The sequence below is a fragment of the Euleptes europaea genome, chromosome 11, assembly GCF_029931775.1.
Source record: "Euleptes europaea isolate rEulEur1 chromosome 11, rEulEur1.hap1, whole genome shotgun sequence".
Classification (NCBI taxonomy): Eukaryota; Metazoa; Chordata; class Lepidosauria; order Squamata; family Sphaerodactylidae; genus Euleptes; species Euleptes europaea.
Genome location: NC_079322.1, coordinates 14,145,910 through 14,172,056, shown reverse-complemented (window position 1 = coordinate 14,172,056; position 26,147 = coordinate 14,145,910). Strand labels below are relative to the sequence as shown.

The 26,147-nt window shown below is 48.1% G+C and overlaps 1 protein-coding gene across 1 annotated transcript in view; it reads left to right on the top strand.

The window, feature by feature from the left end:
* ADCY1 (adenylate cyclase 1) overlaps nt 1-26,147 on the top strand; it is a 227,356-nt gene that overhangs the window by 123,887 nt on the left and 77,322 nt on the right. Inside the window, exon 4 of the mRNA XM_056857493.1 lies at nt 633-744. Within this exon, the coding sequence (XP_056713471.1) occupies nt 633-744 (112 nt within the window). The remainder of the gene's footprint in view (nt 1-632; nt 745-26,147) is intronic.

Sequence of the window (26,147 nt, the reverse complement as noted above, 5' to 3'; positions counted from 1 at the left end):
TGATGAAGAAGAAGAGTTGGTTTTTATATGCCGACTTTCTCTACCACTTAAGGAAGAATCAAACCGGTTTACAGTCACCTTCCCTTCCCCTCCCCACTACAGACAACCTGTTAGGTAGGTGGGGCTGAGAGAACTATGACTAGCCAAGGTCACCCAGCTGGCATCATGTGGAGGAGTGGGGAAACAAATCCAGTTCACCAGATTAGCCTCCGCCACTCATGTGGAGGAGTGGGGAATCAAACCTGGTTCTCCAGATCAGAGTCCACCGCTCCAAACCACCACTTTTAACCACTACATCACACTGGCAAGGGAGTTCACCTTGAGCAATACTTTTTATCTTTGCTGTTTGACTATTTTTGCCATTAAAAGATGCAGGTTTATCTAATTCTTCAGTTAAGGTTCACGTAACAGCTATATCTGCTTTTTGTGATGGTGTTGACTCCAGTTCATTATTTTCCTATCAACTTTGTAGAAAGATTCTTTTCATGTTTATTTATTTATTTTTATTTGATTTGATTGCTACCCTGCACCTTTCCCAGCAAGTTACACACAATGGGTTGGATTTCATCCCTAACTCGCGCTCGAGAACAGCCTTCTTCAATGCTTCTTCATCTCCTTCCTTCTCTTTGCAGCATATTGTTTGCGGACATTGTTGGGTTCACCAGCTTGGCGTCGCAGTGTACCGCTCAAGAACTGGTGAAGCTTCTGAACGAACTCTTTGGGAAGTTTGATGAATTGGCTACAGTAAGCATAGCTCTGCTTTCCCATTTTTAAATGTAATTTGAATTGGTTTTTGAATGATGATGTCTTGGGTGGGGGAGAGGGGATGTCGGGCGGAATTTTACAGAGTTGAGACATGAACTAGCCTGATTGCTAATCTGTTTCCCACGAGAAGATCCATAAATCATCCCTCATTTCTAAAGCTTTGGCTAAATGATTGCTTCGGGTTAAGCAATCCATCGGAATGGTGATATACAAGTGGGAAGACAAGATTGGCATTTCAGAAATAATCCATCATCAGTTGTCTCAGTTGAACAATTTTTGGTCCTAATAGAACATCTATTCCCGCTCTTAAGGAAGGGCATCTTGATCTTTGGGTGTTGCTCGCCCATTGCTAGGGGTAGGCAGGACTAAACTAACAACTTCCTGTCTCCTGGCGAGGAACACCTCCCCTTCCAGTTCTTCTCCTGCCTTCGCTGAGGTGAGAGCGTTGCAGCCATAGCTGCTGCCTAGGTCTAGTGAAATTAGGTTAGAATAGATCATTTTCCTTACCTTCTCGTATCCAATCGCTTTTTCAATTTAAGCTCCCGGCTCTGCCGACTATCAACTGAGCCGCGGGAGAACAGCTAAGCCGTGGGAAAGAGACTGCAAACGAAATGGCTACTGGAGAAGCTGCATCGGAGGACACCGAGCTCCTTTCCAATGCAGATCAAGAACTGGCCTTAAAATCGGATCCCGACGTTAGCTGCCCTGGCAGACTATCGGAGAGGGAGACCGTAAAGTCGCCGCCGCCATCTACTTCAACTGGAAAATTGCTGAAGAAAAACAAGTCTAATGGCGGGGGGAAAGGCAGCAGCCGCAAGCGCCAGCTTAAGCAGTGTTCCGCTTCAACCTCTAAGGTCCCCGCCAGATCCTCTGCTGCTCCTTTGGATGTGGAGCCCAGGATACCTACAGAGGGTAAAGTAACCCCCCCTTCTGAGGAAGGGGTATCCCCAAGAACCCCACATTTTAACAGGTATATAATATGATAGAGGGCTCCTTGGAAAGACATTTTCAGAGGCTCCAATCTCTTATCCTACCCTTCCAGCACGGTTACCCTCCTCAAAGACTCCTTCAGCCACTTCTTCAAGGGTCCTCAGCCATATTTGAACCCATGCAGGAGGAGCCTGGCTACAGTCAAAGCACCTTCTCTAGGCAGTGGCCCACTAAGGCAGCTATGAAAGCAGTGCCAAATATCCAAGAGCAGAGAAATGAAACCTACCAAGAGCAGAGAAATGAAACCTACCCTGTGGATAGGGATTCTGGGACTGACAATAAGGAGGGAGAGTTCGTTTCAGACGAAGAACTCCCCATTGTTCAGGAACAGCAGCCTCAGCTGTTCTGATGAGTTCCAGCCTCTTTTGGCCAAGGCACTTTTTGCTTTAGACCTATCTGATGATGCTGAAGCACCTGAGGAAGTCTAAGTCTAAATCCAGATGTAAAGGTTCCAAGGAATATTTCCCACAATGGAGGCCCAGACTATTAAGGTCCCCTTACCAGAATACTTTGAGAAAGTTATTAGAGCTGAATGGGACAAACCCCTACATAATAAACAGTTCTCTGGCAATGCCAAGAAACTATATGATATGGCCTCATATGCAATGGCTATGTTGGAATTGCCTGTGGTAGATGCTCCTATCTCTGCCCTTCAATCCTCTGACTTCCTGGCGGAAGATGGAGTGGGCTTTATTAAAGATCAGCTCAATAGGAAAATGGAATTTCCAGAAAGGTGCATGAGGCAGCTGCACTGTCTATTCAGGCCAATACCACTATAGCACTCATGGCTAGGGCTTCAAATGCCTGGATAAAGAAGCTCACTCAGCTTCTACCCACCACAGATTAAAAAAAAAAAGCCAAGGGCCTGTCTCAAGTGCTACAGGTGTCCTCCTTTATGGCAGATGCCTCCTTGGACATAGTGATCTTCGCTGCTAGAGCGGTCGCCTCCAATACGGCCATTCGCAGGGCCCTATGGGTAAGGCCATGGTCAGCTGAGTCCAGGTCCAAGACCATGTTAATGGGTCATCCATAAAAGGGTGGAAAGTTATTGGAGAGAGACTAGATAGGATGCTCTCCGAAATTAAGGATAAAATAAGGTGATCCTTAAATCCCATAAAAAGGAACCCCATCCTGGCCAATACTTTCAGTCCTTCAGTTCTACCATACCTTATCTAGGTTCAGACAGGATCAGAGACGTCCACACAGGGCTCCTCAGAGAGGGTCCTTTTGACGTTTCAACAGATTCAACCGCCCCTCACAACCACAGTCCTTTAGGGTGGACAAACCTGACAAATTCTTCAAAGGAAATAAGCAGTGATGCCAGGGATCCAGTGGTGGGGGAAAGATTACAACTTTTCCTTCCACAGTGGCGCTACTCCCAGACAGATGCCTGGGTACTACAACTAATTCAGCAGGGATGTCTAATAGAATTTCATCACAAGCCTCCAGATCGCTTTGTCGCATCGCCATGCTACCGCAGTTCTGTAAAACATCAGAGAACGATGGAAGCCATTCCTCACTTGATCCAGATTGGGGCCATAGAGGAAGTACCTATTTAGGAACGTCTCCAGGGAGTTTACTCCATATTTTTCACAGTCCCCAAAAGAATGGGGACTGGAGGGCTATCCTGGATCTCAAATTTCCCAATTGATTCATCCAGGTCAAACATTTTCGCATGGAGACACTGTGAACCATCATAGAGGCACTGCGTCCAAACACCTTCATGACATCCATAGATCTCACAGAGGCTTATATGCATATTCCCATCCATCAGTCCCACTGGTGCCTTCTGAGATTCAACTATATGAACCTTCATTTACAGTTCAGGGCACTACCATTTGGGTTGACATCTGCCCCCTGAGTTTTTTTTCTTTTTTCCAAAGTGATGCTATTGTGGCGATGTTAAGGAAGGAAGGAATCCAAGTACATCCCTACCTAGACGACCTACTCATATGCACCACCTCATACAACCTGGCACTTCAGCACTCCACTCGAGTCATCACGGCACTCGAAACGCACGGCTATCTTATAATCAAAGCCAAAAGCTTTCTAAGCCCGTCACAGAGGATCCTATATCTGGGAGTGGTCATAGATTCCACCACCAAATCAGTATTTTCCTCCCAACAGACAAGGCCCTCAAAATTGCGGCGGTGGCCAAGTCCATGGTAAAGTTGCCACGACATCGACTGATGGCTCTGACAAGGCTCCTAGGCCTCATGGTATCCTGTCTAGGCCTGATTCCTTGGGCTCACTTCCACTCCCGACCACTTCAAGCAGCACTGCGTCCATTCCAGCTGTTCATCACACACAAGATAGACAAGACCCTATCCCTCAGTCCTGTGGCCAGGCCGAGCCTCTTATGGTGGACCAAAGTCAACAGTCTAACAGTCAGACAACCGTATCTACACAAACAGCCGGTCCAGGTGTTTACAGACGCCAGCCTTGAGGGACGGGGAGCCATGGTGGCAGACTCTTTGGCTCAGGGCGTATGGAGCCAGTGAGAAACAACTCTCCACATCAATCTCCTCGAACTCAGGTCAGTACGCCTAGCCCTCATCAAATTCCACGACCTTGTCAGAAACAATTGACCGCTTGGATGTGGAAAGGCAAGACTCTTAGCCCTTGGGCTTTCCGGGGAGGTCTTTCAAGCCATCACCAGCTGGTTTGGAACGCCCACGGTGGATCTGTTCGCCTCAGTCCAGAATCGTCAGGTGGATAGGTTATTCTCCCGGTTCTACCATCCGAAAGCACAGCAAGTGGATGCTCCTCTGACTCAGTGACCTCCGGGTCTCCTATATGCCTTTCCACCACTGCCTATCCTTCCAAAGGTCATCAGGAAGATAAGGGCGGAGAGAGCGGAAGTCTTCCTGATCACTCCCAATTGGCCACACCGACCGTGGTTTCCAGCACTCATGGGGCTCTCCACCAGGGCACCTTGGCAGATTCCGACATCCTCGGATCTCCTTCAGTAGGGACCAATGATTCATCCAGATCCAGGGTGGTTTCAATTGACCGCTTGGATGTGGAAAGGCAAGACTCTTAGCCCTTGGGCTTTCCGGGGAGGTGGTGGGGACCATCCTTAAAGCCAGACGTCCTTCTACTACAAGGATATATCAATACACCTGGAAAGCCTTCTCCAGGTGGTGTCACCAGAAGACAATCAACCCTATCTCTCCTAAGCTACCTCAGTTACTGGACCTTTTACAGAACGGTGCGCAGCAGGGCCTTAGAGCGGCAACCTTACGAAAGTCTGACTGGATATTGATGGGATTCCTCTGTCGTCGCATCCTCAGGTTAAGGCTTTTATTAAAGGAGTAGCTTAATCTACCCCTCCGGTGACTCACCGTTTCCCTACCTGGAGACTGAACACTGTACTTTCTGCTCTAACCAAAAGTCCCTTCGAACCTATGAGGGAAGTTCCCTTACGATTAGTAAGGACGAAGACCTTATTTTTAGTTGCCATAACCTCTGCCAGGAGGGTTTTGGAATTGGGTGCCACAAGGACTTACGTATCTTTCACAAAGATGAAGTCATTCTATGTACTGATCCCTCGTTCACCCCCAAAGTGGGTTCCCGGTTTCACCAGTCTCAGGGGCTTCACCTCCCTTCCTTTTGTCCTAATCCTTCTACTCCCAGAGAGCGGAGTTGGCACACCTTGGACTTGCGTAGAGCTATTCATATTTATATATCTAGAACTGAATCCATTAGGAAAATGGAATTATGTTTATCTCCATTTCTGCATCCAACAAGGGACTTCACATGTCCCAACCGTCTATCAGCATATCCATTAGACAATGCATCAGAGAAGCCTATCTAGCCAGTGGTCTCCAAGTTCCGAATGGGATCACAGCCCATTCACTACAAAGCGCAGCCACGTCGGCCGCATTTTTCAAACAAGCCTCAACTAAGACATCTTTAAAGCGGCTACTTGGTCCAACGTGACTACTTTCATTAGACATTATCGAATCAATACTATGGCATCTGCTGAAGCAGCATTCGGCAGACGTATTTTACAGCACGTGGTGGAAGATGATGAGGACTGAGTTCCCTCCTGTTATATCATTGCTCTTGGAGATTCCAGAGATCAAGATGCCCTTCCTTCAGAGCGGGAAAGGTACATTGTTTACTCACCAAGAAGGTCCTTTCCGCTCTGAAGTAGAAGGGCATCTTGCCCCTCGGAGACGGCAACATCATCTTATAAGGGTGGACTGAAGCACACCAAACTTGCCTATGGATTCGATTGGCCTAATAATATTGTAGCAATACATATGGATTGGTTCTAAGTTTATCGTTCAGTTTATTGTTGTTTGTACTCCTTGTTTGTGAGTGCTTTTTCCTGTCTCTTGCTGTAGATAACTGGAAGGGGAGGTCTTCCTCGCCAGGAGACAGGAAGTTGTTAGTTTAGTCCTGCCTACCCCTAGCAATGGGCGAGAAACACCCAAAGATGAAGATGCCCTTCTACTTCAGAGCGGAAATGTACCTTTCCAACTGTTTTTTTTTTTTAAATATGGCACATAGGGAAATATGAGCATGGGACATATTAGTGAATACACTATACGAAACACAGTTCCTTCCCAGGAAGTTTGTAATCTGTGTAAGACATCCAGGACTAGGGTTGCCAGCTGTGGGTTGAAAAATACCTGGATATTTAGAGGGCAAAGCCTGAGGAGGCTGGGCTTTAAGGAGGGGAGGGAGGTTGCCAACCTCCAGGTACTAGCTGGAGCTATCCCGCTATTACAACTGCTCTCCAGCCGATAGAGATCAGTTCACCTGGAGGAAATGGCCGCTTTGGCAATTGGACTCTATGGCATTGAAGTCCCTTCCCAAACCCCGCCCTCCTCAGGCTCCACCCCCAAAACCTCCCACTGGTAGCGAAGAGGGACCTGGCAACCCTAGTGGGGAGGGAAAGATGGCCATACCCCACCACAGCCTAAATAAGTATGCCCTCATGTAGGTGTGATTTGGGTTGCTTTTATGTGGGGCACACTCAAGCACCATATCTAGCATTGCCAACCTTCAGATGGTGGCTGGAGATCTCCCGCTATTACAACTGATCTTTAGGCAACAGAGATCAGTTCCCCTGGTGAAAATGGCTGCTTTGGCAATTGGACTCTATGGCATTGAAGTCCCTCCCCTCTCTAAACCCCACCCTTCTCAAGGTCCTCCCCCAAACTCTCCAGGTATTTCCGAACCTGGAGCTGGCAACCCTAACCATCTCCCACTTACAGTTTGCAGTCGTGTGGTTAAAAGTGGGCCATTCCCTTGTTAACATTTCTGCATTTTTTTTTATTTTTTCAAACTTAACATACAAACATAAACCTACATACTGTTACATTATATTGGAACTTACTTTATGGTTACTATCCAGTTCTCACTTTCTTTGACTTACACTTTTCTACTTTCTAATTATATTTGGAAATCTAATATTTTTATTACTTACAGCGTATTTCTGACATGCGCTGGCAGCCCGACCCATAGGCCTTTGGAGGCAGGTGAAGGCCTCCTCTGGCACAAGAGCCCACAGTGCTGGCGTCTGGGCAGCACACACCAGCGTTTGTGGCCCCAGCACCGGCGTGCAGGGCCGGACACCTGTCTCCGGCCGCTGCCGCAACAGTGCCAAACCCGTGGTGGCAACCCAGGAGGCGTTCCCGGGGCATTACGCCTTTTAGGTGGCGTATCTCCCGTGCAACCCTATGAGGATTGCATGGATTTTTGGCGCTGGGCGGAGGTTTCGGCCGGGCTGAAACCTCCTTAGGAGGCAGCACTACTGTGTTGCCTCCTAAGCCCGGCACAGGCATTCCAGTCAGGAATGCTCTGTTAAATTTTTACATTCTGTTTCTTTTATTGATTATCAGCTGTTAAAGAATAGTTTGTTAACAATTCTGAATGTACAGGAAGAGATGTAAAATTTCTAATGATTTTTTTTAGGGTGGTGGTTGAAAAAACTGGAAATGGAGAGAAAATTAAATATATGCAATACTCCCTTTTTCTTCTCAAATCTGACCTTATTGTACCACTTTAATATAAAATGCATTGGGTTGAACATAAACAGATTTTCTGTTAGTGAAGTAGGAAGGATGGGTCCTCCTGGACCACCAGAAAGGCTTTGTTGAGAATCATCAGACCTGCATGTGCAAAAGCCATATAGAGCAGGGGCTGTAATCTGGAGGAAACTCAGGTCAGACTGAGTGACAAAGCTGAGTGGATCCAGTGTGTCATTTAGCGCAGGGGTGTTGAACTCAGTTGTTAAAGAGGGCTGGATATGAGATAAATTTCACTTGGTTGGGCTGGGCCATGCCTCGCCAGCCCAGATTGAGAGTGGGGTGTGTGTGAGGCTGCCTTGGCTGGCTCATGGGCCGGATAAGAGCTCCCAAGGGGTCAAATCTGGCCTTTGGGTCTTATGTTTGACACCCCTGATTTAGCATTTAACATTGTACTATTTGACATTTTATAGAATTTACAAGTATAAATGCTTTCGTTTTCCTCAAACAAAATTGTGAACATAGTACAACCAGTGGACCCACAAAGATTGGAGGGAGACATCTCCTTTCTCCTACCCCACTATTTCCTTTCCCCCTTCCCTGTCAGGCCTTCAGTCACTCCCCTTTTCCTGTTCCTTCTCTCCTTCCACCTACCAGCCAGCCTACTTTTATCTGTCCCCCTGTCTATAACTTTCCCTCCTAACTTCTCCCTGCAGCTTAGATCCCCTCATCCTTTATTCTGTGACCCCAGTCTGAATCAGTCCATGTACACCTGGTAAATTATTATTTTTTTTGTAATTGCTGGGTGTATCAAACATGGAACTCACAGTGTCTCCATAGGCTTTTGTTCTGAGTTGAGCCATCTGCTCATCTGCAGCATCTGCGAATGAACTCAGCTGGGTGTGTAATGTCCTGCTTCCGTCCCTGAATTGGAGTTTTTAAACGAAACTTTGCTGGATTATGAGGGTTTTGTTATGCCCAAATCCTTGTTAAATTAGCAGAGTGCACAAAGGCTATTGTGCACAGAGAAGCTCATCCAAACTTCTGTGTGTGCCAGGAACAAAATTGCTAGGAGCCTTTTGTCTATTTAACTAATATACTGCATTTATTTTAGGAAATCAATTTCTGGGTAGGATGGAGTAAAGTATAGTTCCCTATCTATTCTAACCAACTAGGATGGAGGGAGATCCAGGACCTTCGTCCTTCCCTCACGGTGGCAAGATGGAGAAGAGTGCCAGTGTGTGGGCAGAGGTGAGGAAGAAGCAGGAAGGAAGGAAGTTTCTCTAAGAGTAGCAATCTACACATCAAAGGGCTAGTTCAGAGCAGCAGAGAAAGGATGCCCCGGTGTCTTATCCCCTCTATCACTAGTCTTGCCCCCTTCTGGAGTCTGAGGTTAAGAGACAGTGCAAATTCCTTCACTTCCAACATAAAACATGAAACTCACAGTGTCTCCATAGGCTTTTGTTCTGAGTTGAGCCATCTGCTTGTCTGCAGGATCTGTGAATTAGCTGGGTGTGTAATGTCCTGCTTCTGTCCCCTCATTAGAGTTTTAAAACAAAACTTATGCAGAAGCACCTACAGAGTATGAAACAGGACCTCTTCTCCTTTTCTATACTGTAGACATCACTTCTGTGTTGCAGAAATAGAAGAGGGAGGAGAGTTGCTGTCTCTCTGTGTCTCTTTGTCCCTTCTTGTCTCTGGCTGCGAAAAGAACAATGGTGTAATCAAGTCTCTGGGACGTCGATGAAAAATGCACAGTTTCTTCACAAGGTGTCTAATTTGATGATTAGAACAGCTACTTGGGATATATTTTATTAGTCCAGAACATAGGCCGTGTGGGGTAAATTAGGCACGTGCATCTCAGAAGTCAGAAGGAGTGAGAACAAAATGGAAGGAATAATTAGACTGGGTGTATTTTACAGGCGCCATGAATTAAAACCAGCACTTGTGTGTGTTCTGCATAGCCTAGCTGAGCTCAGAAGCAAAGGTCCATTGAGAATGATGCTTCACCCCCCTACACACACACCTCCTTATAAAATACTTTCCCCCGTTCTGAATGTATCATGTAATTCCATGCAGATAACTTGCAAGGGTTTGGCTCAGACTCTCTCGTTCCCCCACTTTTATCACACTTGATTTGGGATCTGGGAAATGCATTATAGTTTATAAATCACTAGGCTGTCTTTTTGGAATGCTTCTATGATGCTGCCTGCTGGCAACATTTCATCTCCTCTGAAATCCTTTACTGTTTATATCTTTAGATTGAATGCCACTCCTCTCTTATGCTGTGTTGATCACATTCTGATAGGGCTTTTGTACAGCGGTTGTTGTTATTGTTATTATTATTACCATTTAAAATGTTTACTAGCCACCTTTCCTCCTACGGAGCTGAAGGCGGTTTACAATATTAAAAAAAATACATAAAAATGTTTTTTTTCAAAAAACCAAAATTTAAAAGAACAGTTTAGGACTGTTATTTTAGGCCAGTGTGATATAGTGGTTAAGAGCAGTGGTTTGGAGCGGTGAACTCTGATCTGGAGAACCGGGTTTGATTCCCTACTCCTCCACATCAGCGGTGGAGTCTAATCTGGTAAACTGGATTTGTTTCCCCATTCCTACACACAAAGCCATCTGGGTGACCTTAGGCTAGTCACAGTTCTCTCTGAATTCTCTCAGCCCCACCTACCTCACAGGGTGTCTGTTGTGGGGAAAGGAAGGTGATTGTAAGCCAGTTTGAGTGGTAGAGAAAGTCGCCATATAAAAACCAACTCTTCTTCTTCTTAATAAAATGCAGTCCTAAGTAAAACAGTAATCTGCCTCAAAAGTGAGGGGGCCAGGCGCATGTCCCTGGGGAGATTGTTCCATAATCGTGGGGCTGCCACGGAAAAGGCCCTCTCTCGGGACAGTCAGGAGGGCCTCTGCCTGTGATTTTTATTCCCAAGCAGGAACAAATGGGAGAAGACAGTCCTTCAGATACCCTGGAGCCAAGCCATGTAAGGCTTTAACAGTCAAAACCAACACCTTGAATTGGGCTCTGGGGCAGATCTGTAATCAGTGTAATTTGGGTAATAGCCCCCCCCCCCGGTAAACCTCCCACCCCCCAGGGGGTGGTACTACCAACTTTACTACAGTGGTTCCCAAAGTTGGTAGTACCACCCCCTGGGGGTGGGGGTGGAAGGATTACCTAGGGGGCCCTATTACCCAAATTACACTGACTACTGATCAGCTCCTGAGCCCAATTCAAGGTGTTGGTATGTAGTATCCACATTGTAAATACAGGTCAACGGCCATGGGGCAGGGCAGGAATCTCCCAGCACCACCTTCTGAGACTGCCCCCCCCCCCCAGATAGTACTTGAACCACCGTAAGACAGTGCCCCCCAGTCCCAGTGCCAAGAGGCAGCTCAGTAACACACTATGGTCAATAATATCAAAGGTCGTTGAAAGATCTAGCACAATTGTTGCTTTGTTTGTGGATGTGTGTGCAGAAGCAATACGTGGCTGATGGGCTACGTTCAGCTTGGTGAGGCACAAGAGAGGTACAGCTGGAATCTGCGCTAGAGCTTTGCCATGGCAAAATTTACCAGTTCTGTGCTTACTGTTTCATGAATGAGAGAACAAAAACTACTAAGCAACATTTCTGGTTGCCTGCTAGCACACTTTAAATATAGAGTTCAGTACGAACTGTTTTCAACTTTTAACCATTGGTGCCCCATTTCCAGAGTCTTATTTCATTCCAAAGGACAAATCCTGCTTGTAATTTTGCTGTTAATTACAATTTGTGTGCAGCCCTGTACCTTAATGTGATGGAAATGCAGTAATGTCACCCAGGGCAAACACTTTCCTTTAAATATTACCATAGTTACCCAAAAGGAAGATTTTTTTTTACACTTGATTTGCTTTATACCCTGCCTTTCCCAGCTGGGCCAGGCTCAAGGCGACTTACTATATTTATAATTATATAACATATAATTAAAAAAATAAATCCAAAATCTCATTCAGTACAAGATAGCTTTGGAAACTGAACTTTATGGCATTTGGAAACTGAACTTTATCCCATTGAAGACCCTTCCCTCCCCAAACCCCACCTTCAGGCTCCTCTTCCAAAATCCCCAGGTATTTCTCAACCTGGATTTGGCAACCCTACTCCTATCTCAGGGGTGTCAAATTCAATTGTTACAAGGGCCAGATGTGACATCAATGTCACTTGGAGCGGTGGACTCGGGTCTGGAGAACCGAGTTTGATTCCCCACTTCTCCACATGAAGCCAGCTGGTTGACCTTGGGCCAGTCACAGCTCTTAGAGCTCTCTCAGCCCCACCTACCTCACAGGGTGTCTGTTGTGGGGAGGGGAAGGTGAGGGTGAGCCGGTTTGATTCTTCCTGAAATGGTCGAGAAAGTCGGATATAAAAACTAATTCTTCTTCTTCTTCTTCTTCTTCTTCTTCTTCTTCTTCTTCTTCTTCTTCTTCTTCCTTCACATTTTCCCTTTCCGTACAGCTATTAAGCAAGAATGAGTAGGTGTCCCCAGTTCTGTTCCAATATTGTTCTGAGGGTTGGTTCTGCCCTGTGTTCCATCCCACCTTTCTTCTAATATAACACAAAGAATTTCTAAAATTAATTCTGGAACTGGTGCAGATATAGTTTGTCACAGCTCAGTTCCTTCTGTTCGTTCATCTCTCCCACACTGGTTACAATAAATATAAATCCTAGTCTGCTTCTGTCACCTGGATGGGAGAACAAGATATGAATTGAGGGGAGAGGGGGGAATGAACTGACAACCGTGGCGAACTGAACAGTCTGTGTCACAGTCTGGACAAAGTACCGAAGTAAAAATAATGGATTGCCAAAGCACCAGTGTTACTCTGTGAACAAGTTCAGATAATTTGCAGCCCCCAAATGTGGCACAAAATTCAGACGGGGAGAATTTTACAAGTGTCCTTCTGAACAGGGCTGCAGGAGACTTTTCCTCCTTTGCAAAGGGGTTTCTACCCTACGGACATAAGACCACATGAAGCTGCCTTATACTGAATCAGACCCTTGGTCCATTGAGATCAGTATTGACTACTCGGACTGGCAGCGGCTCTCTAGGGTCTCAGGCAGAGGTCCACCTACGATGTGATTCCAACTGGAGAGGTAGGGGATTGAACCCTGGGACCTTCTGCATACTGAGTAGGTGCTCTACTCCTGAGCCATGGTCCCTCCCACATGTAGGAGAGAAAGGGTGATGTCCAGCTCCCGCTCTCATTCACAACTGGCAGGAAGAAGAGTTGGTTTTTATATGCCAATTTTCTCTACCTTCTATGGAGACTAGAACCGGCTTACAATCGCCTTCCCTTCCCCTCCCCACAACAGACATCCTGTGAGGTAGATGGGGCTGAGAGAGTTCAGAGAGAACTGTGACTAGCCCAAGGTCACCCAGCTGGCTTCACGTGGAGGAGTGGGGAAACCAACCTGGTTCACCAGATTAGAGTCCGCCGCTCATGTGGAGGAGTGGGGAATCAAACTCAGTTCTCCAGATCAGAGTCCACTGCTCCACACCACCGCTCGTAACAACTACACCACACTGGCTCTCTTGCATTAACTAGTATTCAGTGGGGAATCAAACCCAGTTCTCCAGATTAGAGTCCTCCGCTCTTAACCACTACACCATGCTGGCTCTCAGGTAGGGTTGCCAGGTCCCTCTTTGCCACTGGCTAGGATTTTGAGGGCGGAGCCTGAAGAGGGTGGGGTTTGGGGAGGGGAGGGACTTCAATGCCATATAGTCCAATTGCCAAAGCGGCCTTCCAAGTGAACTGATCTCTGTCGGCTGGAGATCAGTTTTAATAGCAGGAGATCTCCAGCTGATACCTGGAAGTTGAAGAAGAAAGAACTAGCACAACTCAATTATAAATCAACAATTCATTAACAAGTGCTACAAATGAAACAAAACCACCACTGGGTGTACAATATATACAATTATTTACAATGGAAGTACAATAAAGGTACAAAGAGCTGGATAGAAAAGTCCAAAAGTCTTATCCGGGGCAATTCTTCTGACCCAAAGTTGATCAGTAGTTTCAATATAGTTGGCACGAAGTCCAAACAATTCCAAAGAAGGAGGAAACGCTATTCCGGATATTTTTTAGTGCTTTCACCAAAGCACAAGCTTTATCAGCCTATAAAGATTTTTTATACAATATTATAATATCGTATAGCCTCCATTATAAATTTATAACACATTACAAAAATTCATTAAAAGGTTGGACAACAATAGCTTACCTCTCAGTGTGTTAGAAGCATACCAATAGGGAGATATATAATCCATTGCTGTCCAAGGGCTATTGGGCTGAGAACTGACTATATAACATACTACTACTCATCTTTAATAAACATAAAACAATTTTATTAACAAAGAACAGTATTTTTATTGGAAACATTTTAATATTGGAAAAATTATGGCCACAACTAAAATTAATGGCAACAGTGTTATTGACGCATTGGCGAAGCATGGGAAGGCTGGATGGGGGCATCAGCCGTCCCGTTGCGAACTGATGCAGGCCTGAACTCCCAGCGGTCCCGCTGGGAGTAGTAGAGGATGACGGTATGTGGGATACACATGGGGTTGCGCCACTTGGTGTTCCCCCGTCACTCAGGTAGAGGCCAAACCTGCCGCCCCCTATGCGGCAACTCAACTCCTTGGCCTCCCCCAAAACCCCTTATTGGGGTCCCCCAGTTGGAGGAAGGGGCACACAGGCCGCTTCCCCCCATCAAAACCCATCCAGCCCCATTCATAAACCGCCAACTAGCTGGGCATTACCCCGCCCAGCTACCGCCAACGCGCCTTAGCACTGCAGCCAGTTTTTTTAGGGCATCTCGAATGCCATGTAGCCATATATCAGACCCCCACTCTGGTAAGTGGACCCCATCTGGTCTGAATAATGCCGCCATCCGGTGGGAGATATCCCAATGCCGTATTATAAATCCCCCGAGGGAAACCACAGTCTTCCCCACCGTGTTTGTGACCTTACGCCTGGCAACATCCAAAGGCCGGGCTCACCCAATGGTCGTCTTGGGCCAGTGCTTGGCCAGCGCTCGTAGGTTTAGTTGTGCTGTTTCTGACAGATTCTTCCCTTTGGGAAACCCAGGTCATTCTCCCCAAGCTGAATAATTAAAACATCCGGGATTCCAAGCCTTTGGGAATAGCGCTGTATTGCAGGAAGGAAAGAAGACCATCTCATTCCGCGTTGGCCCAGCCACTGGATCGATATCTGTCCAATCCCCAGGTGGCGCCCCCATCCGGATGTCTCAGCATACCGTCCGGCCCAGTATACCATGCTGTGTCCCAAAATCCAAACTTTTGTTGATCGGCACGCTGGAACTCAAAGAATGGAAGAAACAAAGCTTGTATTAGTTCAGTTCGAGGTGTGGGCGAATATAAGCCCTATAAGAAGCTTATTTCCACCTGCCAAGCACCTGGATGTGCGTGACAGGCAACCCCAAGCCGGCTACCGTTGTGGCGACCCCGATCCTAAATGAATGTGAACCAAATTCGTCCGCCGGTAAACCAGAGGAACACAAACATAACTTGAACACACGCACAAACTGGAACCTTGTCACAGGTGAACCATCCGTATGCATGAATAGCCAACCAGGCCTGGGAGGGCGAACATGAAGGAAGTGCTTTAGTGCCCTGACCGGGCATGGCCCATGCCCAAACCCCTTATACAAGCGTATAATCTCCCCTTTTGCTCTCTGGTCCGTTTTTGACCGTCTGACCCTTAAGCTCAATTTGCTCCCAGAGGTGGTAACATCCTGAATTCCCAAAGCCCTATCGCTTCTATCATGCGATGATGCTGCGACCAACTCACTGGCCCTAAGAGCTCCGAAAAATGCAATAGCAAAAACGGCTTTAAATAACACCGCCTCAAAACTGGACCGGCATACTGACTCGGTGGCCCTAAACAGCCGTTTTAAAATGCCTATGGTAACTGGCCTGCGCCGGTCAGGTTTACTGGGTACTGCCCTCCGCCATCCGGCGGCTGCCCGGCGAACCACGAATGACCCATATGGGTCAGCAAACCTATAGGCCCGGCTGAAAAAGTTATGGCAGCCATATGGACCCCAATGGTCCTTGCCGCAAAACCACCCTCCTTCATGTGGGCTAAGTAGCGAAGGGCCATGACTTCAGAGACAGGCCAGCCACTTGAGCCTCCTACCGCTGCAGTGAAAGCCAGAAATTTTTTGACTGCCGCCGAGTAGGACTGGAACGTAGATTGCGAGATGGAATCGAAAACTGCTTGCAGTATCACACGCTGCCAAGGGCCCATAGCTCCTGAGGAAACTTCTGGGGGAGGATGTCTGCCCCCGGGGCCAAACTCCGGAATCTGTCCCACTGTGATCGAGACAACGCATCAGCCACTGAATTGTCCACTCCCGGGACATGTCTGGCCGTGAACCCAATGTTATTATAAAGGCAAGTCAGTACGAATTGCCTGACAAGCCGCATGACTCTTGGCGATTTGGACGTTTGTCTATTCACTATTCTCACCACTGCCTGGTTATCACACCAAAATATAACTTTTTTATTTTGGAACTGGTCAGCCCAAATCGTTACAGCCACCACCAGTGGAAAAAACTCCAAGAAAGTCAGATCCCTGACTAAGTTGGATGCCGACCAATGGCTAGGCCAAGGTTGTGCGCACCACTTGCCTGCAAAGACTACCCTGAAACCGATGCTGCCCGACGCATCGGACTGAACCTGCAAGTCGGCCCTGATTTCAAGCGGGTCTTGCCAAATGGCTACACCATTGAAGTTGGAGAGAAAGCTAAGCCAAGTGGTGATGTCGTCTTTTATCCCCCGGGTAAGCCGAATTTTGTGGTGAGGGGCCCTGACTCCGGCTGTGGCTCGCGACAGCCGAGCACAGAAAGCCCGTCCAGGTGAAATGACCCTACAGGCGAAATTTAAATGCCCAACTACCGACTGCATCTCCCGCAGGGTGCATTTTTTCTTGGCCAACAACGCTGTCAAGAGTTCCCTTAATGCTGTCAACTTCACACCAGGAAGCCTGGAAGTGCCCGCAGTGGAGTCTATTTCTATCCCCAGGTAAACTAATTTTACTTCTGGGCCCTCAGTTTTTTCTTTTGCAAGTGGGACACCCAGCTCAGCAGCCAAGGAAGTGAATGCTGCCAAGAGCTGGATGCAGGAGTTAGTAGAAGCTGGCCCCACAAACAAAAAATCATCCAAATAGTGTGTTACGCTTGCCAGTCCAGAACGCTGAACCACCGCCCATTCTAAAAACGTGCTAAGCATTTCAAACGCTGCACAGGCAATGGAGCAGCCCATAGGCATTGCTTTATCGACATACCAGCAGCCGTTAAAATAAAACCCTAGTAAACAGAAATCCTGCGGGTGGACTGGGAGAAGCCGGAAGGCCGATTGAATATCACACTTAGCCATAAGCGCACCTCTGCCGCAAGATCTTACAATTTTTACGGCGTCATCAAAAGAAGCGTACCTAACTGAGCATAACTCAGCTGGAATTGCTTCATTCACTGATGCTCCTTTTGGGTGCGACAGGTGGTGGATAAGGCGATATTGACCTGGTGCCTTCTTGGGTACCACCCCAAGGGGAGATACTCGTAAATTCGGAAATGGAGGGGCATTGAATGGGCCAGCGACACGTCCAGCCACACATTCTTTTGCTATTTTATCAGCCACTATCTCAGGCATGTCTTGTGCTGACTTAAGGTTGCCTGAGTGCATGGGGACCCGAGGACCATTAAATGGGATGTGAAAGCCATGAGCAAAACCTTCCCATAGGTACAAGGCTTCATTCCTGGCAGGATACAGGGCAAGAAGCCTGGCCAAAGGCTCCAAAATTATGGGCGTTGAAGCCAGGCCTAGCCCACTGACCCCTTCACTTTCCCCCTGCATTGATATTGGTTGATCCCCCCTCCTTTTTTGTCGAGGGGCGGCTCCCTCGAAAGGGCTGGGAGCTGGTACCGGCTCGTGGGCAATTAGATCTTGGATGAGGGCCATAGCACGAATCACAGCAATGCTCATACCTGCATTTTTGCTGTTGGCATCGACCTTGCCCGTAATCCCAGCGGATGCGTCTAGAGCTATCCCTCCGGATAGGTTTACTTTGACCTAGGCGCCCCCCATCTTGCTTAACCTTAACGTGGGAAGCCACTGTCACCAACCACAGTTTATCGTTGATGAGGTCCCATCTTGCGCGCTCACTCTGCGATGCACGCTTACGGAAGGCCTCATCGTACTCAATCGCTGCCTGGTCCCCGGCAAGAGAGCGGGCTTTTAAAACATTCCCCAAATGATTACCCAAATGCCACCCTCTTTCTGGGTAAGCTGATGCAATGACCCCCATGTAAATACTATAGCCAACCAACCATTTGTCAAAGGACTTGTCATTGCCTGCCCCTTTTTCTTTCCGCTTCTCCCTCCTGGAAGATTTGGACCTGTGGCTCTCATCGACCTCAGGTTTAGCAAGGGAGAAGACGTCGATGTAATAACCATCCAAAGCATCCTCCCTGATTCTCCGAGGGAGGTGGATACCTGGAGCGTCCTCCTCATCATTGAAGGTGGGTGGCAATGTGAGGAACTCCTCACCCCTGTCCCCCTCCCACACATGCTTTCTGGATGACCTGATCCCAACCTCCCTGGACCTCCTTCTTCTACGCAACGCCCAGGAGGGCAAGCCTGGTACATTGGCAGCTGTCTCACGGACTCGGACCCTGAAGAATTCTCACCCGATGAGCTGGTGCTTTCAGATGTATCTGGCCGCCGTCTGTACTTCTTCCCTTTGCGACCTCTCCCGGATGGCCTCTGTCTGTGGTGTGATGAATGCCTACTTGAATCAGAAGAATCAGAAGTTGAGGATTCCCCCCGGTGGCGCCGCCTAGTTGTAGATTGTGTGCCGCTGGTGCTGGGCTCCTCAGCGAAGGTGTCCATCCGCTCTTCGCTAGCTATGGCCTGGTTGGAGTGAAGCTGCCCAACTTCATCTGACAGCCACTGTATCACCACTGACAGCCCCTCAAGAGTCGCCTGCCCACTCGTACAGTCTTGAGGGGACTGAGCTCCTGCCCCAAAGGACAGCCTCCTAGAATTAGAACGCCCCCTAGAGGCTACAGTTGGAGGGTACATACAACTAGTGTTAGATCGTCCAGTGATAGCTCGCCCCCTAGTGGTAGCTCGCCCCCTAGAGGCAACAGGTGAAGGGGGCTGCCCCCTGGAGACCACTGGTGTTGGGGCCTGCCTAGGCCTGCAAGTTGCAGAGGCCTGGCTGGTTGCCTGCTGGAATGTGCCTCGTGCGCCCGAGCCATTGCCCCTCCTCACAGCCCTGGCAGTAGAAGGGGCCCAAGATCTCCTCTCCGCTCCTGCCTGGCCCCTCGTGCTTGGGGGGGAAGGGTGCGACGATTTTGCTGCCGGCTTGGGCTTGGGCGGCATCTTTTTTCCCTACTGACCAGCAATGCCCAGATGTGAAGTTAATTTAATTTTTTTTTTTTGCTTGCTTGCTTGCTGGTTTTTTTTTTTTTTTTAATTAGGGGCTGTTGGCCGCTCACAACGGCACAGCCCAAACGCCTGGAGGCACAACTGCCTAAAAGCGGCGGCAACGGTCTCCTCACGCACGGGCCCGGTGGCGCAGCTCCCTCCTGTGACGCGCGGGCGGCTCTGCGGCAAAACGCTGGTCTCGGCCGGCTGCCTCCCCTCCTCGGGGCCACCAGATGAATTGTGCCGCCGCCCCCTGCCCGTCGCCACCAGCTCTTCACCGCCGCCTCACTGTTAGGCCAGCTCGCTGCGCCGCCGCACCTCCGCCGCCCTCGGCCCGCTTATCTGTCTCCAAAGCCGGAGACAGACTGAAGCAACGGTCGGTAACTGCCGGACATGCGCAGTGGGGGAGGGGGCCGAGCCAAGCCTCCCCTGCCTCGCAACAGCCTCCCGGCCCCGCCCGATTGGTCGGGAGCAATCGGCTCCCTGGCCCAATCAGATGCGCCCCCGTGAAGGGAGGGAAGGGGCGATACCGGGAGAGCGAAGCAACTCTGCCGCTCTCTGCCCCCGCCCCGGACACCAAAGCTGGCTCCAGGTGAGTCTGGAACCTTTGCTTCTATTTTTTCATTTCAATTCGTTCAAACAGATTGAACGTATTGTAGCACTTGTTAATGAATTGTTGATTTATAATTGAGTTGTGCTAGTTCTTTCTTCTTCAGCTTTTTGCTCCTAGTACTGTGAGTAGTTGTTACATCACACAATACCTGGAAGTTGGCAAACCTACTCCTACTCTCAGGAGACGGGCCAGATGAGTACACGCACACACCTTTTCTCCCTCTGCACAGCTCAGAGGTTTCCCGTTTTTCTTTCCCTGTCAGCCAAAAAACACAATGTGTGTGTGTGTGTGTGTGGGGGGGAATCTTTGTCCTGAAAATGGCTTGCTCCCCATCTTTGGGTGCAGTGAAGAGGTAGCCATGATTGATCCATAGCCTCTGTCGCTTGCCCTAGCTGTCAGCAGAAAGCAGCGGGGTTGACTTCTGACCTCCAGCGCAAGCTGCAGATCTCTGACCTTGCAGTGGTCTCTTTCCCTCTGGGTTGCAGGCAGCATTTTCTGGGTCAGATTCCCTGCTGCCTGCCTGAGCCACGAGGGGAAGGTGGTAAGTAGTTCACTTGGCTGTTTAAAAACACTCCAGGGGAAAGCTGCGCTGTGAGATAAAGCCAGAGCACAATCCCAAAGTAGGAACGCTTCCCATGCTAAATTGCAGTATTTCATGCAAACTTCTCAGTTGTTTGATTCCTCTCCCCCCACCCCTTGCAGGATGGTCTTTGCAAATCCACTGCAAAGCCATGGGGCGGAGGGAGAGAGAAAATTTACTGAGCAAACAGAATCAAGGACGTTTGCAGAGATAAAAATGAGATCTGTAAAGGTTCAGGGGGTAAGGAGCCCCCTGGCGCAGAGTGGTAAGCTGCAGTACTGCAGTCAAATGTTTCACAAACTCATCACAATTGCCCACAATCTGCTTTTCTTTTCACAAGTACCAAGATAGGGATATTCCACCAGGCAAGAGGTTTTATTTTATTATCTCAAGTACCCTTGGAGAGAATTGAAGGGCTTTTGGGAGGGCAGAGAATCTATTCTTGAAATCCTTGAGCCCATGGATTATATGCATAATATTTTCCACTGATTATACTTTGACTGTTATACTTCAAAAGGTCTGCTCTTTAAATCACATGAATGTATGTATATTATGCCTGCACAGGTAAATTCTGAAATATATTAGGCTTCAGGACAGCTTTTGTATTTGCTTGGCATAATATTGCAAGAAAATAGTCAGATTTTTTTAATTCTCTAAGGTAATTTTAGGCCGGGCATAGCTATGTTGGTCTGCAGTTACATTTGAGTCCCATAGAACCATAGAGACCAACAAGAATTTTAGGGTATAAGCTTTTTGAGAGTCAAAGTTCTCTTCGTCATACTCTCGAAAGCTCATATCTCGAAAATCTTGTTAGTCTCTAAGGTGCTACTGGACTTGAATTTAGCTAAACTAATTCTGTTACAGTTCTTATAAAGGATTTGACTTCCTAATCTGTCCAGGCATATTTTCATATCCTTGGCTAGGTACCTTTGTAGGCAGCAGAACTGTTGGATTCTTGACCTTTGGCAGTGGAATATTTTATACTGCAATGAAATTGGCATTCTTTTTCAATTACTCTTTTCATTTCCGTAAGAGCTTCTTCCTCTCTTGAAGCCTATACTCTAGAATATGGCAACAATCGTGCCTCCATTACACAGCTAAATTGAACTTGGTGGGTTTTTGCAGGGAGTTCAGCCGGAAGCTTTTTATATGTATGGAAAATATAACACAAAAGAAAACTAGTCTTACATTATTTAAAAACAAAGAAAAAAATGTTCCTGTAAATGGTACATTCTTGGGTGGCAGGGCAGATTCCTGTGGCACGCATAACCTAAGGTTTATACAGTGAACATTTGACCTCCAAAACCTCAGAGGTACACTCATAGAGTTGCCAACCTCCAGGTGGGTAGGGTTGCCAGGTCCCCCCTCTCCTCCGGCGGGAGTTTCTTAGGGTGGAGGTGAGGGAGAGATCACACACGCAGCCACGCCGATGCGATCACATTACTTCTGATTTACACCTGGAAGTGCCGCATCGCAAGGGGCCTTTTACCACTCAGACTCCCAGTTTGAGTGGTAAAAGGCCTCTTGTGATGCGGCACTTCTGGGTATAAACACATTGCAAGGGGCCATTTCCACTCAAACTGGGAGTTTGAGTGGCAAAAGGCCCCTTGTGATGTGTTTACACCCAGAAGTGGTGCATCGCAATGGGTTCGTGACGTGGTGCAGCAGGCAGGCGTGCATGCACGTGTTGCCCGCCGACCCTCAGCTGGTCAGGGGGCAGCCAGGTGGATTGGTGGGGGTTTGCCTGCCACCACCTGGCACTTTGCAACCCTACAGGTGGGGCCTGGAGCTCTTCTGGAATTGCAACTGATTTCCAGACAACAATGACTGGTTCCTCCTGGAGAAAATGGCTGCTTCAGAGGGTGGACTCTGTGGTAGGGTTGCCAGCTCCAGGTTGGGAAATATCTGGAGATTTTGGAGGTGGAGCTTGAGGAGGGCATGGTTTGGAGAGGGGAAGGGCTTCAGTGAGGTGTAATGCCATAGAGTCCACCTTTCAAAGCAGCCATTTTCTTAGGGTTGCCAGGTCCCTCTTCTCCATCTGCGGGAGGTTTTTGGGGTAGAGCCTGAGGAGGGTGGGTTTTGGGGAGGGGACGGACTTCAATGCCATAGAGTCCAATTGCCAAAGCGGCCATTTTCTCCAGGTGAACTGGGAGAGGTAGTTGTGAATTTCCTGCATTGTGCAGGGAGTTGGACTTGATGACCCTGGTGGTCCCTTCCAACTCTATGATTCTATGATCTCTATTGCCTGGAGATCAGTTGTAATAGTGGGAGATCTCCAGCCACCTCCAGGAGTTTCAACCAAAATGAAAAAAACTCGTGCCAACAATAAGGTATATCCAAACAAACAGCACTTATGGCTAACCATATAAGAGTTATACTTACAAAATTGCTAATAAAGTTCTCTTTACAAAATTACAGACACTCTAGCAACAGCTAGTTGATGGTACAAAAAGTTCACAATCAGTTCACAATATAATTATTTCAAAGTCCATGGATGCCAATAACAAGGATGAGTTTCCAGTAAAAAAGTCCCATTTTGCTCAGGCTTCATCAATAATGGCAATCCCGGAATGAAAAAGCACTCCACGGAACATATGTTCTGAAAAATACATGCATTCAATGTCTCATACACACCAAAATACACTATACATTTCCTTAACAATACATTAAAAGCTCCAGAAAATTACAAGAATTTACAGAATATGTGATAAATTATACCCGAAGTTAGGCGTATACCCTCTCTCTGAAAGCGAATGGCTGTATGCGTCATCTGCTGTCTGTATGTACCCACCCTTAATTTAAAATAACCCTTTTCCCATTCCTACCAGGTGTTTCTACTTACAAGAACCTCAGCTATTTACAATACCTATCAGTAATATAATCCAACATATTTTCCAACATGTTTATAAAAAACTAGATAAATCATAATTAGTGTTTAATCAATTCAGAGATAAAGCGTCAAAAAGAAATGTAAATCTAGCCTCTTGTTGACTCAGAATGCGATCAATATTTTGGATCTGAAATGGTCTGCCCAAATATTGCCATACCACAAAGAGTTGCATCTCATGGTCTTGGTGTTTCATCTGCTTGTAGCGCCTCTATAACATTATTCTTCACACGTGACCTGTGCTCTCCTATTCTAAGTTTTACCTGGCATTTGGTGTTGCCCACGTAAAGCAATCCACAGGGGCATCGTATCACGTAAATAACATATTTGCTATTGCAATTGCTGAAGTATTTTAGTTTAAAGTTAAAGCCTGTGTGTGTGTCCCTGAATTCCTTCACCGGTAGCGCCTGCGCACAAGCAACACAGTCACCACAGTGGAAGTGTCTGACCAGCTGATCTCTATACTGTGGCAATAAGGTATCTGAATGGACTAAACGATCCTTAAGGGACCCGGTCCTTCTGAGTCCAAAGTTCAGTGGTTGTGAGCAGCCCGGTATGTCACGTACTAAATGCGAGTGTTTTGTTATGATTTTTTGTATTTCTTTAGTGAGAGGCGAAAATTGGAGCGCAGCTGTCAAACCATTCATGGTTCTACTCATCCTTTGTTCTACTAATAAATCAGCTCTCTGTGTTTCAACAGCCCTTCTTTTAGATTTGTGGATTACATGATCAGGAAACCCTCTGGTCCTCAAAGTGTTTCTCAGAATGCCCGCTTCTCAGTGTTAATCCTCCATACACGTAGAATTACATTTTAAACGGAGAAAGTGACCAAACGGGAGGTTCCTCTTAAGATGTTCAGGATTGAAAATTGAAAATTGCAAGATTGAAAATGCAATAATGCTCCCCTGTCTGTTGGTTTCCTGAGGTCCCTCCCCTCCTCAAACCCTAACCCTCCTCGCCACTGGCGGGAGGTTTTTGGGGCACAGCCTGAGGAGGGCAGGTTTTGGGGAGGAGGGACTTCAATGCTATAGATTCCAATTGCCAAAGCAGCCATTTTCTCCAGGGGAACTGATCTTTATCAGCTGGAGATCTGCTGTAATAGCAGGGGATCTCCAGGTACTACCTGGAGGTTGGCAACCCTATGCAGGAGTGTCATCCACAATGCAGGGATTCACTTCTGGCACTCACTAAAAGTGAGGTCAGTGTTGTTGGCATGCACTGAATGCTCTGTTATTTGAGCAATAACAGAGTGTTTGGTGACAGGCTGACGTACATCTGGTGTGCAGCGGAAGTGATGTCACTGGTGATATCACTGTGTTGCCAGCCTAGGCCTCCCCCCATCACCAGTAAATCCTGCCCACCAGTTGCCAGGAGGGACCTGGCAACCATAAGACCTAATTTTTAAAAAAGCTGGTCTCAGTGCCAAGGTGCCCCCCCCCAAAGAAAACACCCAACCATGGAGATGCTTGATACTACTTTTTTGCCAGAAGCCTTAGGGTTGGATCTGAGAGTCTGCCATTAGGGGATGGCTTCTTCTGCCAGAAGGAATTGCCTCTGCTAGCAAAATTAGGGTTCCCAGATGTTCTTCCCGCCAATTAATGGTCCTGCCGGCCACCCCTCGGCTGGCCGATGGGTCAAAGCAGGCAAGCTGAAGGGGGGCAATCCCCGCATGTGTATGGGGCAAGCGTCACGATAGCATCAAGTCCGGGTTTACCCCGAAAGCAATGGGGACGCTCTAGCACATTTTCCAAAAAAACTCTATGGAAACTATAGAGTCTTTGGAGGAATGTGCTAGAGCGTTTCCGTCACTTCTGGGTTTACCCCAGAAACTACAGGACGCTCTAGCACAGTCCTCAAAAATACTCTATGGTTTTCATAGAGTTTTTTGTGAAACATTCTAGAGCGTCTCTCACTTCCGGGGTAAACCTGGAAGTGATGATATTACAGCACGCACACTGCATGCATGTGGATCAACTCCCCCCCCAGCCCCCCCACAACGAAGCTCCCACTGGAGGCAAAGGGGAACCTAGCAACCCTAAGCGAAATGGATCCACAGGCCCCAAACCTTTGTGATTTATTTTGTTACTGTTACTTCACGATCTATATCAGATGATGAACCTTCTTTCCTGAGAGTCTGTGAATATGGTGCTTAGAAAGCCATGTTCCCTTTTAATATACCTGCACAATTTCTATGTCCCGAGCCCGGGCTGACCCCGGCTCGAGGACTTCCCCAAACAGCCCCACTTACCTCAAACGCGGTCGGCCCCACTCATGGGAAGCTGGGAAGTGCAGCCGCGACCAAGTCACGGCTGCGGGAGGCCCCGTGGCCAGGCTCCTGGGCAGAGGAGACGGGGAGCCTCCCTTCTGATGGAGCCCCAAGGAGAAGGCAGGCACCGGCTCTCCAGGGATCCTGCATCCGCCTGAGGCCGCCGCGGATCGACCGGAGACGGGCGGGGAGGAGGAAAGCACAGGTGGCACGTCCCCGCAGCCCAGCTGGCAGGCGGGCCAGGAGGAGCGCGAGAGGGCTGCGCAGGCGCGGAACTGGCTGGTGCTGCCCAGGTAACAGATGTGGAGCGGCTGGAATGGGCGGGGCCAGAGGAAGAGCCCCAACCCCAGCGGGGAAGCATTTGAGGACTCGGGGGGAGGGACAAGAGGCGGAGCCTGGGATGAGGGGGTGGGGTAGGAAGTGAAGAAAGGGGATTTAAACCCTTGGGAGGGCGGAGGCCAGGGAGGAGGATTGGGGATTGCCTGCAGCCACCACTCTAGGCTCAGACATCCCAGGAGCAGAGGGAGAGCAAATCCTCCTCTACTCTGCGCTCTTGAGGCCAAGGAAGTGCCCAGGGG